Source organism: Ochotona princeps, chromosome 3 (assembly GCF_030435755.1).
Source record: "Ochotona princeps isolate mOchPri1 chromosome 3, mOchPri1.hap1, whole genome shotgun sequence".
Taxonomy (NCBI): domain Eukaryota; kingdom Metazoa; phylum Chordata; class Mammalia; order Lagomorpha; family Ochotonidae; genus Ochotona; species Ochotona princeps.
The window spans coordinates 98,095,434-98,109,577 of NC_080834.1; the positions used below are offsets into that span (position 1 = coordinate 98,095,434).

At 37.9% G+C, this 14,144-nt stretch overlaps 1 protein-coding gene across 5 annotated transcripts in view; it reads right to left on the reverse strand.

The window, feature by feature from the left end:
- LPP (LIM domain containing preferred translocation partner in lipoma) overlaps positions 1-14,144 on the reverse strand; it is a 702,694-nt gene that overhangs the window by 263,227 nt on the left and 425,323 nt on the right. For all 5 annotated transcript variants that reach the window (XM_004577779.3, XM_058662126.1, XM_058662123.1 and 2 more), the window contains one exon: positions 4,396-5,073. In XM_004577779.3, coding sequence (XP_004577836.2) covers positions 4,396-5,073 — 678 coding nt within the window. The remainder of the gene's footprint in view (positions 1-4,395; positions 5,074-14,144) is intronic.

Genomic DNA, 14,144 nt, shown 5'->3' on the forward strand with positions numbered 1-14,144 from the left:
TTTCTTTTATCTTTTCTACTCAAATTGAGATTTAGCATGAGATTTACCATAAAGATAGCTGGTTCTTAAAAAAAAACTGCATTTTTTTTTTTACTGTACATCTAATATGTATGCTTTTATAGAGGGATTTTCCCCAAAAGTTTGTGAACAATGGAATGAAAGTCTATTTTTAGCTACATGTTTGACACCCATGTGAACAAAGATGTCTCCAAACATTTATGGAAAATATGCATTGTGGAGAAACCACACTCCATTTTAAACTGCTTGATGTTACCAAAATTTTGAAATGTTACTCTATTGATATTATCCAGTATTTTCTTACTAGTGGCAGAAATTAATGGTAGTCCTTTCGACACTGATCTCAACAGTTCATGACCTCTGCTCTCTCAGTCTAAGCATGCCCCAGCTCAACACTCAAATGAAGAGCAGGGAGTTATCTGGCCAAATCCTGGGGGTGGGAGGGAAGCAAACAAACAAAAAAAACCAACCAAACAAACAAACAAAAAAAACCTTTGCGTCAGAGTTAGTTACGAAGATGTGATTTGTTGACCTTTAGGCCCTCATTTTCCTGAAGAATTTTTTAGGAAAATTTGAATGAAAGATACTTTTTGTAAGGTAATCTCATCCCTGCTCTGAGTGTGCTGGGACACCCCAGTTTTCTGGGATGGATGCCAGCCATAGTTTCACAGATGTCACCCACAGCTGTCCCTTCAACAGAGTTGAGGGTGACCTCTATCAGGTTTTAATATACAATAGCAGGTGATGTGGTACCTTTGTAATTGTGAACCTGCATACACAAGTGATTTTCTGGCTTGGGTCTGCTATTTTTAACCCAAGCCAGTCTATTGGAACACTGGAGCAAACACACATACCACATCAGAGACTGGCGGAGACACTGTGCAGAAGACCTATGTGATGTTCACAGCAACGTGCTGGTGATGTTAACTGGTTTATAAGGCAGCAAAAAGATCCTACTGTGTCTTTAAGGGTATTTCAACTTAACAGAGAATATTCCTCACTTACAAAGACTTGGTTATAGCAATATTTTCAAGGAACTTTGTGCAGACAGTACAGGAAACACATTATGGCCTGCTGCAGCATGCAAATTCACTGCTCAGCACATTATGGGAACACAAGTACAACTGCGGTTCCATAAGCCTTACAGTTCTGATTTGGCTTCCTTCTCTCTTAAATTTTCTTTTTGCTTTATTTCCCTTTTTTCTTTCACTCCCTTCTTATATTCTGCACCCTGACATAGGGATATTAAAGTAGTTTGTCAAAATATAGAGACTTCCTTCTTTCATTGTATCAAACTTTTTCCTTAATGAGTTAAGTGCCAAATTCCCCAGAAGTTCTCAGAGAATTGATTTATGGAACAAAGGTACATTTTCCAATACCAACAGGAAAGTTAGAAATGAATGGAAAAGCTGGATAGTTCTTGCTTCACAAGCTTTCAATCTGGAAATTTCCAAAGCCTTTTTCAATCACTGATTAAGCAGTGATGATGATGGGCTTCTGCACTGGGTATAAAAGTGTGAACCAGAGAGGGCCAGAGGTTTGCCTCACACTGAAAGAGCGATGCAAAGGGAAGATTTGGGATAAGCATTGGGAGTTCATTTTCAAGCCAGCAGTCACATCACTAAGCCAAACAGAGCCGATACACAGACAATAAGGGCCTCTGTGCACAGGTGCAGTTGAATACAGCAGTGTTCAGCTCAAAGACTTACTGTGAAAGAGCCCACACCATCAGCCAATTTCCCCAGCACACACACCAAATCTATCTGCAGCTTCATCAGCCTCTTTCCCCTTTCCCAAAGCACAGATGGCTAAATATCAACCTTCAACCACTCTCCTTAATAATCCCAGGGAAAAGTACATTTTGTTTTCATTTTAAAATGCACAGTTTAATAATATATGAAAACACATGACACTGTTGAAAAACAAATATTTCAAAAATGTTTCAAATGACACAAAATTCACAGTTATTCAAAGTCCATACTAACATAATAGACTATGTTGTAGAATTAATTGACTCAAAAAAAAGCAAAATAAAGATTCATGATTTTTGGTGATTGGTTAATAAAAATTCACTCCATTACCCTGAGTAGCTGGTGAGGACCTATCAATTACTAGTGATGTGGCTGGGCCTAACAAATTAGTGCCAGCCCTCTCAGTAGGCAGTCATTTTTCTTACACCAGTAGACTAGTTTCAGGTGTTATATCCAGTGACATAATGGGCAAACACAACTCTTGAAGATTTACTCGGTGCTTACCATCAGATTATTCTTTCTACCTAGGCATACATACATGTCTCATTCTTCAAGAGCAATAAAAGGATCTTTAAAAAGTCAGGCTACCCAAAGCTCATCTCCTACTTTTAGGAGCATCATTTACTTTAATCAGGCCAAGGCAAAATGACATAGCCATCTGAACTAAAATGTTGACAGCAATTATTTCAATCTAAATTTCTCTTTCACTGAAATCTCCCATGGCAGAATTACATACCCGTATATAACATGTATAAAAATGAGGTAAAGTTGAATAGTCACAATTTCTTTCAAATGTCTGTAGTACGGTCAAATGAGACTGAAACAAATGTAGCGTTAACAAAGATTTTCTCTCTTGGAATTTTTGGATAAAAACCGATTTAACAAATAAGCGAAAGACCATAACAATACATCTTTTCATATGCTTTACAGAGAAACAGTTTCAAAATCACTTCAAATTTTCACTTGAATCTTTAGATTGTGCTATGTTCACAGCTCGTGCACTCATATACACCAGTCAGTGCTGAGGTTGATGGAGTCCTCCAGCATCTCACACACCTTGTTTGTTCACAGCGTCATGAACAGAACTGAAACCCTCACGTGAGGACAGTGGTTCAATCAACATTCCACCATAGATTTGTCTGTTGCAGTGCGGCATATGTGAATGGATCTGACTAGAACTGAAAAACTAAGCAGGACCCAGTGTAATAGTCTAGAGGCTAAAGTCCTCTCCCTGCACACACCTGGCTCTCATATGGGTGCCGGTTTTAATCCTGGAGGACCCACTTCCCATTCAGCTCCCTGCTTGGAAAAACAGTTGAGGACAGCCCAAGGCATTGGGACCCTGCACCTAAGTGGGAGACCCAGAAGAGATTCCAGGCTCCTGGCTTCGGATTGGCTCAGCTCCAGCCGCTGAGGCTGCTTACGGAGTCAATCAACAGATGGAAGATCCTCCTCTCTGTCTTTCCTCCCCTCTGTATATCTGACTTTCCAATAAAAAGAAATAATAAATTCTTTTTTTTAATCTAGAGAAAAAATGGATATATATATATAATGAAGTCTATGTCCCTAAAAGTAACTTTTGGCTTCTAGCTAAGTGAGGGCACTCACATATCTGCCTGTTTCGATCTGAGAGTGGAAGAGAGGGCCCCTTTCCAACCAAATGGCTGGAAGTTAACTTGCAATCTTCATTTCTCCCCTTCCAAGTAATTCTGCTTGTTTCTTTGTGCTTTAGTAGGAGAAAACTATATTTTCTTGTCTCTGTCATTAATGGAAAATCCATGTCAATATGGGTAGGGATGTGTGGTACTGTAATTTACTATTTAAAAGGACTGTGTTGATTTACCAGGCATACATGTACTAATGACAAATCAAATGATAAAAGAATGCATAATCCTTGCCTAGTAGGGAAAGAAGCTGAAGTCTAAGATTCTTCTAGGAGGATCAATAATGTGAATAAACAAGTGGCAGCAAGCAAGTGCTATTATGTAGCAGCCTCTTACCAAAGGAAATTTTAGTCAATATGATTATATTATCTTAGGCCTGCTTAGCCTCCTCTGTCTCCTGGGTCCTGGTCACCTATTCTTTGCTTGGAATCCCTGTGATACCAACATTGCTTGATTTTTGACTGTCTTTTCCTGGACAGTCTGCGAGCAGCCCACTTTGAGTTGGTCCTGTGTCGTTTCACCTAGAGATAAAATTCCCTGTACCTGTTGACGCATGAAAAGTCATATATATCTAGTGCCCACATAAACACAACTAGTAAATAGTAATGTCTGTCCCATGAAGGGATACTTTGATCAATAGTCAGTCTAAGCTGCAAGACAAATGATTCCCCTTCTTCCTCAAGATCTCATTGTTCTGAGATGCTAGAGTTCATACGCTTTAGAAGATGATGCTTTAGGATTGATCAATTATTTCCATTTGATTCCAGATAATAACCATACTGGTAATATTATGCACAAACACAATTTTCCTCCTTTTAACTTTACTCAACCTTTCTTAGGATTTCATTTGCTAATAAACTAAAAGAAGGGCACACACATTCTTGCCTTAGGCACTGCTTTCTGTGATAGAGGCCAACAAGACATTTACCCCAATGATGATATTACTTGTATTTTTATCTTACCTTTGGTTGCAGTGGTGGTGCACCAGGAGTGGGAACAGGATCCACTATATAGGTCTTCTTGGGACCAGTGGTTGCGTATAAGCCAGTTGGGTTTTGGTTCCCTGCTACAGGAGGATTGTATGCTGGTTCCCGCTTCCAGGTGCTTGGGTGTCCCTGTTGCCCATAGGCAGGATTACTCTCGTTTCTGCCCCCATAGGAAGGCCCTGCTGCACAATAGGGCTCATAATAGCGTCCTTGGTTGGGGGTATACCCATATCCAGGTTCAGGTTGAAGCACAGGTGGTGGAATATATGCATAATCTGTACCAGGCCGGGTTGAGGGAGGTGGCCCAGAGACATGAACTGGTGGTATGCTGCAGCCATGGGGTCCTGGGCAATACATTTGTGCTGAGGAGGGGCCAGCCATGTAATGAGGGCTAGGCTGAGCCGACTTAACTTGCACATTAAAGGTGGGCCTTGTGGGGGTACAGGCTGTGGTGTAGGAGGCTGGAACAGGCTGAGGCTGGGGTTTGAGTGGTCCTATTGGAGTTACAGGGATGGGCCCAGCTTGGGGGCCAGGCTGTGGTTTCATCGCAGACTTTTTAGTTGCAGTTAGAGGGGGCTGGTTTGGGATGACCATTCTCTTGTGTCCTGTGACAGGTGTAGAGACTGGAGGAGACGCTGTTGCACTAGCAGAGCCCTAAAATGGAAGAAAAAAACCCCACAAAAACAAAGATGACTTCCAATGAAACAAAATAAAAGCACATTCACAATATTGCCAGCTTCTAATTATTTATATATTATTACCAAATAAAAATAAGGACTGCCCTTGCTGTCAAAGTTTTCAGACTTACAAATAATTGGTTACCTTTTGCATATTACCAATGAATAATCAAAGAAAAAGTTAAAAATTATCTTACTTAGAATAGTACCCACAAACAATAAAACATCTAGAAATAAACCAACTTAAGATTAAAAGACACAGAGTAAAAACTATAAAATATTGATAAGAGAAATTATACAAGACACGTGAGAAGGCATTTGTGTTCATGCTTTGAAAAACTTACTATCGTTAGTGTGCATGCTACCCCAACAATCTTAAATTCTTAAACTTCAGTTCAATGTCTATCAATCACTATTTTTTGTTTTTACAGAAGCAGAAATGACAACACAAAAATTCATATGGGACAATAAAAGATTACAAATAGATAAACCGATCTTGAGGAAGAACAAAGCTTGAGGCATAAATCCTGGTTTTAAGGTATGTTACAAAGCACAGCCATGCAGAGCAATGGAGCAGAAAAGGGGGAGCAGCAATGTATATACACATCTGATCAAGTTATTTTCAATAGGGGCCCAAGAATACACAATCGGTATTGGATAGTATCTTATATTAACGGAGCTAGAAAAACACGATATCCAAATGAAAAGGACAGAAATTAAACTTCCATCTTGCACTACCAATTAAAAATGGATTCAAGAATGAAAAGATGCAAAACACATAAGATGTGAACATTTCTATTGGAAAACATAGGAGAAAACATAATTACATTAATGTCAGCACCAATTTGATGGACATAACGTTCAAAGCACAGAAAAAGTGGGAATGTATTAAATTCAAAAAAATTTACACATCAAAAGAAAGAATTTACAGCAAGAAATAGTAATCTATAGAATGGGAGAACAGGTCAAAAATCATATCTGACTGAAGATTAATCTAGGAACTATACAAGGAACTCCAAAACTGCACTAAAACAACAAAAACAATAAATTACAGGTTAAAAATGGGTAAGAAGCTTACTACGTATTTCTTGAAGAGGAAACACAAATCACCTGGTGGCATATGAATAAATTCTCAGTATCAACAATCATAGGCAAATATAAATCAAACTATAACCAAGTATTATCTCATAGGATTTGGAATTGTGTACATGCGTGTGTGTGTTTACGCTAGTATATAAATGCCTATGGGAGGCAAATATTGCGCAGAGCAAAAGGAATCCATTTACTTAGTTGGTTGCAATGCAAAATGGTGCATCCACTAAGGAAAACAGTATGGAGGTTCGTCAAAAATTAAAAAGAGAACTAAGATGCAATCCAATATTATAATTTAGGAGTATTTATCCAAAAGAATTGAAATAAAGATCTTAAACAGATATCATTGCATCTTTGTTCATTTTAGTGCTATTTATAATAACCATGGCATAAAATACGTTATCATGACTTTACCAAAAGAAAGTAGAGAACTTGCAGCATTACAAGTGCCACACAAAAGATGTAGCTGGTCTTGTTTCTGTCTCAGGCTAAAGTCAATTCTGATTGATAATACACACACACACATTCAGCAGTTATAATGCATTAGATTTTCTACAATGAACCCCTGAGAAACACACATACACACCATTCCACTAGCTTACTTTCCTTTGTTAACTTTGAAGGCTTTTACACACTGAAGTTACTTAAGTAATGACTAATGGAAAAGGTGCTATAAAACCTGCTCACACAGAAATTCACATGAGAAAATTACATATATTAGCATCTATATTTATGAATGAGCATGATGTCTGCTCTTGATTTTCAAAATAAAAGTGTTAAATCATGATAATACTTCCTCAAAATTTTGGTAAAACCAGAAAATGAAATGTGAAAAGTAGCTGCTTGGAAACACCAAACATCCCAGTGATTGGAGGAGACTATGTAAATAGCTGAATGTGTGGACCAAGTAAGAGTTGCTGCTGTTCACCTTAACCACAAAGAACAAATAAGTATGCTGCAAAGTGATTCCTATTCTTCATCCCTTTGAATCCTAATATATCTATATCTATATATCTATGTGTGTGTGCGTGTGTGCGTGTGTGTGATATTAGGCAAATTCCAAAAGTATAATCACTAAAACTGTTAAGAGGAAGGGGAGAACAAGTAACATTAACTCAACATGTATTAAATTCATCACAGTTTCTTGACAGTTAAGTCACTAAGGGAAAATACATTTTCACACATATATATATATGAATACACATATATATGACAAAGGATAGGAAATGAAACCTAGGATGATTAGATCCCAAAGACTGTTCAGATGATATGTAGAAAAGAGACATTCTGAGAGTTATAATTCCAGTGAGAAGGGTCAGAATGCCAGCACATCAGCGCGCTCAAGCTAGATCTTACTGAGTACCCTAAAATGTGCATGGGCTGCACACAGGTACAGAAGAGCCCTAGGGGGCGAGCAACAATGACTTGCTAGTGGGGTCTGAGTTATCATCTCCTTTGCAAGAAGACAAACGGAGAGAACAGATACTGGGGCCAGGTCTATGCCTGGAGTAACAGGCAGCAAGAAATCCCACATACACTTGGGATATACTTCTCATCCTGAGTGTAACGATGCATTTTGCCATTAATCTATTCACTGTTAAAGTACTTTCTAATCAGGAAACAATTAGAAAATGCCCCATTTTATTTCCAAACTCCCCCAGGCAATGGGTGGTTTCCTCTCTGGTTGTGAAGTGAAAGGTTATCTAAATTTCCCTGGGGATTTTTACATCTTTATCTCTGGATCTGTCAACATCATCATAATGATTAGACACACAATTACATATCAAAAATTTCAGACACTGTTACAAATAAAGTACTAACTTTCAAATCATTCTATAAAATTGCTAACTGTGACAATATCAACATATGTTCCAATATTCCCCAAATAAAGACAACCTATATCTGAGTGTGGATTATTTTTCTTAACTTGCTTTCTCCAAGACTATGTCCATAAGCTCAAATATCTTCTGTATTTCAAAGATTCTTTAATTTACAGTCTCCAGAATTCAACTTTATTTTTAATCCTAGGCCTAAAAATTCTACTGTGTCTATTTGGATGTTTCACATGCTTTTTAGGTGTGACATGTCAAACAGCTTCATCCTCTTCCCTGATACAGTTTCGGGGAAGAAACTGTTCTTTTTTTCAGCTGGTAATCAAATGTGCCTCTTCCTCAACTTCAATTTCCATGCAAGTCCTAACTCCTGCAGATCCTATAATCTACAGGAGGACACAACTCTCAAGTATGTTCACATTTCACCAATTCTATTGCTACCAACCCATGTCCCCTCTTTTTGGCTTAACTATTAATTCTTCTTTTAATAAATTATTTTTCCAGTAGTCAGAGTGATTTCTCTCAAAGCAAACCTATCATATTGTTTTCATGTTTAAAAATCTTCAGCAGGTTAGTAGGTTTATGGACTCAAACCTACCTCTTCCTTTGTCCTTGATCCTCACCCGAAGCCTGTCATGTCACTATCATTTCATATCGAATGTACCAAAATAATTCATACCCATGCACTTCCCCAGGACCTCCCTGAACTATTTCCACTCACTACTTAATTCCTAGGGAGATTTTTTTGTTGGAACCTGAGTGTCGGGTTCCTCAGGGAGTCCGTGTCTGAACCCTCCAGCAAAATGTCTCCTTCTGTCTTTCTCTTCGTGACACCCATGTCATATGTCTGCCTTCAGAACAGCAGAGACTGCCCCTTTTATTCACTGCTGTTTCTGCCTGATGGCACAGAGTAGGTATTCAGTACACATTGGGTAAATGGATAACTGTGTGAATGAATGGATCGCCCCAGAAAAATTAATTTTCCTAGCACATGATAGCTAATTATATAAAATATGAAATACATATATTTTCCCTTAATGACCTAACAATCAAGAAACTGTATGAATTTAATACATGTTGAGTTAAAGTAATGTTACTTGCCCTCCCCTTCTTCTTAACAGTTTCAGTGATTTTAACTTTTGGAATTTGCCAATACTACTGTCCTATCAGGAAGCACTGGAGATGTTTATTAATAACCTAATAATCATACCCTGTGTATGTTAGTTCTTCCTGATACAGTCTGATACTCCTCTTTGCAACAGGTGAGGAACAAATTTAAAATAAAATCACTAATGAAAGAGACAAACATATCTTTCAATATTTTTAACAGCTTAAAAATTTTGAATTAACTACCAAATAATCACAATACCCCAATCCCAGAAATGCAATTCAAAATATTTACTCAATAACAATGTATTTAAAGTATACTATATATCAAGCACTGAGTTAGTGAGCCACAAAAGACAAGGAAATCAGTCACTCCATCCATAAAATGGCAGTTACTTAATTCTTTGGGCATAATTTGATGTAATGAGCAGAAATGATTACAATTTAGAAGACAATTTTCTAAGGTAGCAGGTGGGGAAACTGGTCCCTAGGGGTCTACATTTAAGGAGGAATGGAAAACTCAAAAATGTTTCCTCAGATTTCTAACAATATATAAAAGAAATATGTGAAAGGCAGAGTGATAAAGGAAGCAGGGAGGGATACGGGGAGAGAAGAAATGAGATAAAGGGAGGGAGAGAAAGAAGCGAGAAGAGAGTGAAAGAAGAGAGAAATTTTCCACCTCTTGATTCACTCCCCAAATTTACATATGCTGGGGAAGCCAGGACTAGAATGATATCTTGCTTCCCAATCCATCCACTGCTATCCTCTTCTTAAATGATGTGAAGTTAAGATATAAATAGAGAAAATATTACCATTTAAGGAAAAAAGCAAGGGAAAACATGATTATGGATACCAGATGTTGCTACTGAATATAGGTATTTGGGAAAGAACAAAGAGAAGTCGATTGAATCAAACTGAATAGCTTACATTCTGTCAAAGGCAGCTGCTATAAATTGCATTGATTGTTGCCACACATAATGCAGGTCTAACACTTATTTTCTGAATGTAGAGGTTTGCCCTTATTTTTATTTATCATTACTATTTTTTTTTAAACACCGGGAAACCAAATGATCTCTGGAAGTCAAACTTAATGCAGGGATACACTGTGCAACATCTGTTCTAAGTGTGGTCACTGTCCAATGGAACGACACCAGAGAGGGGTAATCAAGGCACGGCAAGGGACATACTGCAAACTCATGGGACATACAAACATTTCAGCTTTGTCACTGTTTATAGACCATGTTGTCGGAAGTCACATTGTTTTTCTTGACTGACCTTTCATCTGAACAACGAGAGACCATAGAATACTCTGTTTTTCTCTTTTTAATTCATCCCTTCTTTCAAATCAAAATGGTTCTGTATAGCACACGCAACAGGTGAACCTCACATGTTAAAGCATGGGTTAAGGGGAGTCCAAAACTGTCACTCTTCCAAAACTGTCAATATAATGACACTCAAAAGTGTCATTATACAAGAGTAAATTCTGAATGTTTGCAATGAATGTTAATGCTCAAGAGTAATCTATTAGGAATTTGTATCAGGAAGATACTTAACATGAAATGGCTGAATAAATCAATGGGCAATTTGGTTTTAGAGGTTGCACAGCAAGGAAAAATGCAAATATAGCTTACTTGTTTCAGCTAAGGATGATAAGCCTCATTTGATATTTATTTTTGTTCAATAGAAACATTACTTCATTATTCTGCCCTAGCTCTGTCAGAATATCTTAATTTTGCTCTCTGGATTGTGGTTGCTAATTATCTTCCCCATAATTCTGGATCAGTATCCTCAGCTCTATTCCTCAACCACCGGGTCGACTCACACTAACCACTGACAGATAACCCCATGAGAAAGAAAACAATGCAACAAATTAAGAGAACAATGTAGGAATATGTTACTCTACATTTAGAGAAGCATTTCTTAAGTCTGCTCTTTGGTATTGTTCAGAACTCTTTAAATAAAACTGTTATACCTATCTGCTTAAGGAAATGAAATCTGGGAATAAATTAGGGGAGGTCATACAGATGATTTCCAGTTAAAATCAAGAGCTCATATTTTGGCACTGTTGTTAAGTCAGACAGGAAATTTTTCCTGGAGATGGGGCCTGTAAGTGACAGGAAGCAGCCACTCAAATGTTTCAAAAGATAATGTTTATAACATTTATGCTTAGCTATCAAATTATGGATTGCTTCTGTAACAGCTTCACAGATAATCTGTGGGGTAATTTGGTGCAAGGAAGGGAAGAGCTTCTATCTGATGATTAACTCCCCAAGCAGCTAAGCTGCAGCTAAGGTGATCTGAAGACAGGAGCCTCTTCCTAGTCTCCCATGCAGGTGCAGGGTCCCTCGACTGCTTTCCCAGGCCACAAGCAGGGAGCTGGATGGGAAGTGGAGCTGCCGAGAGTAGAACTGGTGTCCATATGGGATCCAGGTGTGTACAAGGTGAGGACTTTAGTCGCTAGGCTACCACATCAGGCCCCTAAGCAGTCTACTTTTAAACCAGTAATTCTACATTTAATTTACCTGAAATAAATCATATACAATACAATTGATAAGCTTCAAGACTATACTTAATAATATGATTTGCAAAAGTGAAAGGTTTGGAGAAATTTAAATACACAAGATATCAGGATTGCTTTCAATAAATCATGTGACAGTGATAAAACGAAAAAAACTACATAACCATAAAATAGAGGAGCAGAGCAAAACATTAAAGTGACTTAAATTATTTCCAAAAGGCTAGGATTTTCAATGGGTGATATAATTAACTACAGTATCTGTTGTAACCTTATATGTTTTCTATTTTTTTTCACATTAGAGGCAAAACTAAGGTCACATATGGGAGTTGCAAGCCACAGATGAGTAGAAATGTTGTCAAATATTACACTTGAGATCAAGAGATTAATTGGTCCTTTGAAATTTTGCTGCTTATAGACACTCTTTTATACTCTTTTCAGTTCTTCATGGACACACGCACACACACACACACACACACACAGAGTTTTCCACAAAGCTCTTGTCAGAGAGTTGCAGACATAAATATCTCACTTCTGTGCCACGTAGCAGCTCTTGCTCATTTCACAGTGCTGTGCTCTGCTAACACACACCATAGCTAGTGATGGGCTATTCTTAATAGCTTCTGAGGCGGAAATAGCAAAAACAATATGGTCTTATGTGGCACTCTGGAGTAGTGTTTGTCTTAGAAACTTTTCCAATTAATTAATTCTCACAGCACTCCTGCACAGGGATAAGACACTGAAGACAAGTGGCTCCTGGGTCTCCAGAAGACGCCAGTGCCAGCAGGGCAAGCTGTTTTCTCTGAAACTAATTGGGAATACTCAGTTATTTCCTTGAAATTCTCCATTTCTTATTTCATTATTAATACACAGAGAAGCAGTAATCCAGGTAACACCCTGCTTTCAAATGTTCATAAAATTGGCATGTCATCAACAGTAAAACCCAAAGAAGCAGCATTTAAAAGAGTGCCTGCCCCAACCCAAATAATGATCATAAAATTGGCATGTCATCAATTTTCAATGGAGAAATCTTTGACTCTTCCGTCTGTATAAATATCCATACAGCCCAGTAAACTCAGTTCCTAGCATTTATAATTTTGACAGTGGATAAAAGGCCATTGTATGGAGCATTGATTCAATCTGAGCATGCTCTATCATCTAGGAACGTGGTAACAGAGGATGCTATTTCTGTAACAAGCAAGCTCACTTACTGAATCCATTCCTCCAGGGCCCTAGCACATTTCTCTAATCATGCCAAGAGTTTACTGAAACATTTCAATACTTGAATTAATTATCTAATAGTAAAATCTAATCATTGTGAGATCTTCTAAAGATTTATTTATTTTTGGGCACGGCACGGTGGTCTAGTGCCTAACGTCCTTGCTTTGAACATGCCTGGATCCCATTGGGCATCCCAGCAGCCCCGGTTCCCATCCAGCTCCCTGCTTGTGGCCTGGAAAAGAAGGTGAGGATGGCTGAAAGACTTGGGACCCAACCCATGTGGGAGACCTGGAGAATTTCCTGGCTCCTGGCTTCAGATCGGTGCAACACTGGCCATTGCAGTCACTTGGGGAGTAAATCATCGGACAGAAGATCTTCATCTCTGTCTCTCCTCCTCTTTGTATATCTGACTTTGCAATAAAAATAAATCTTACAAAAAGATTTATTTATTTTTATTTATTCTATTTATGGAAAAGTAGAAAATGGATGAGGCATTCATGATACATTGGTCTGCTGAATGTTATGTACCGGTGAAATGGAAGGGGCCAAGCATGCCACACTTTTTTTTTTTCAAGAAAAATAAAAACAAGAGTGCAAATGAATTTTGACAAAAATCATGGAGTATCTTTTAAAAGTTCATGAAAAATCCACATTATAAACAATCATATCTGGATTTCCTGTTAACCTTTTAATTCCATTTTGTACAATTTTTAAAATTATTTTTTACACATAGAGATATTTTTTAAGGTCAGCAGTGGTGATTGATGCGGTAAATAAGGCCAAAATTAAGTTTTTTGATGTTACTTAGCAATTAGTGCCAATGCTTCTGGTTTCTGCTATTAGATGATGGGTATTCTATCCAGTCCACTGTCATTGGTAATGGAGTTCAAAACAGGACTGGAATGAACAATCACACACATTTATCTTTTTAGAATCTAATCAAGTATTGTTCTCTAGTACATATACTATGTTGCAACTATCATTTCCAAAGCCCAAGTGTGAGCTTTGTTCCTTATTAGGGTGTTTTTCCCAAGGTTTCTTTTGCCTTGATGATGAAGTCTACATTTCTGTTTGCTTGCATATGGGACCCAGGGCTCCAGCCATCCTAAGGGGACTCTGAAAGGAACGTTTTTCCACTTCTTTCTATCTAAACTTCTGATATTGGACCTTCAGATTTCCAGCAGAATGACACTACTACGGAACCAGATCAGGTAATCCAGGATTGGGTCAGAGGCCCAGTACTAGTGGTCCTTTGATAAACTCTCTTTCTTCATTGTTTTG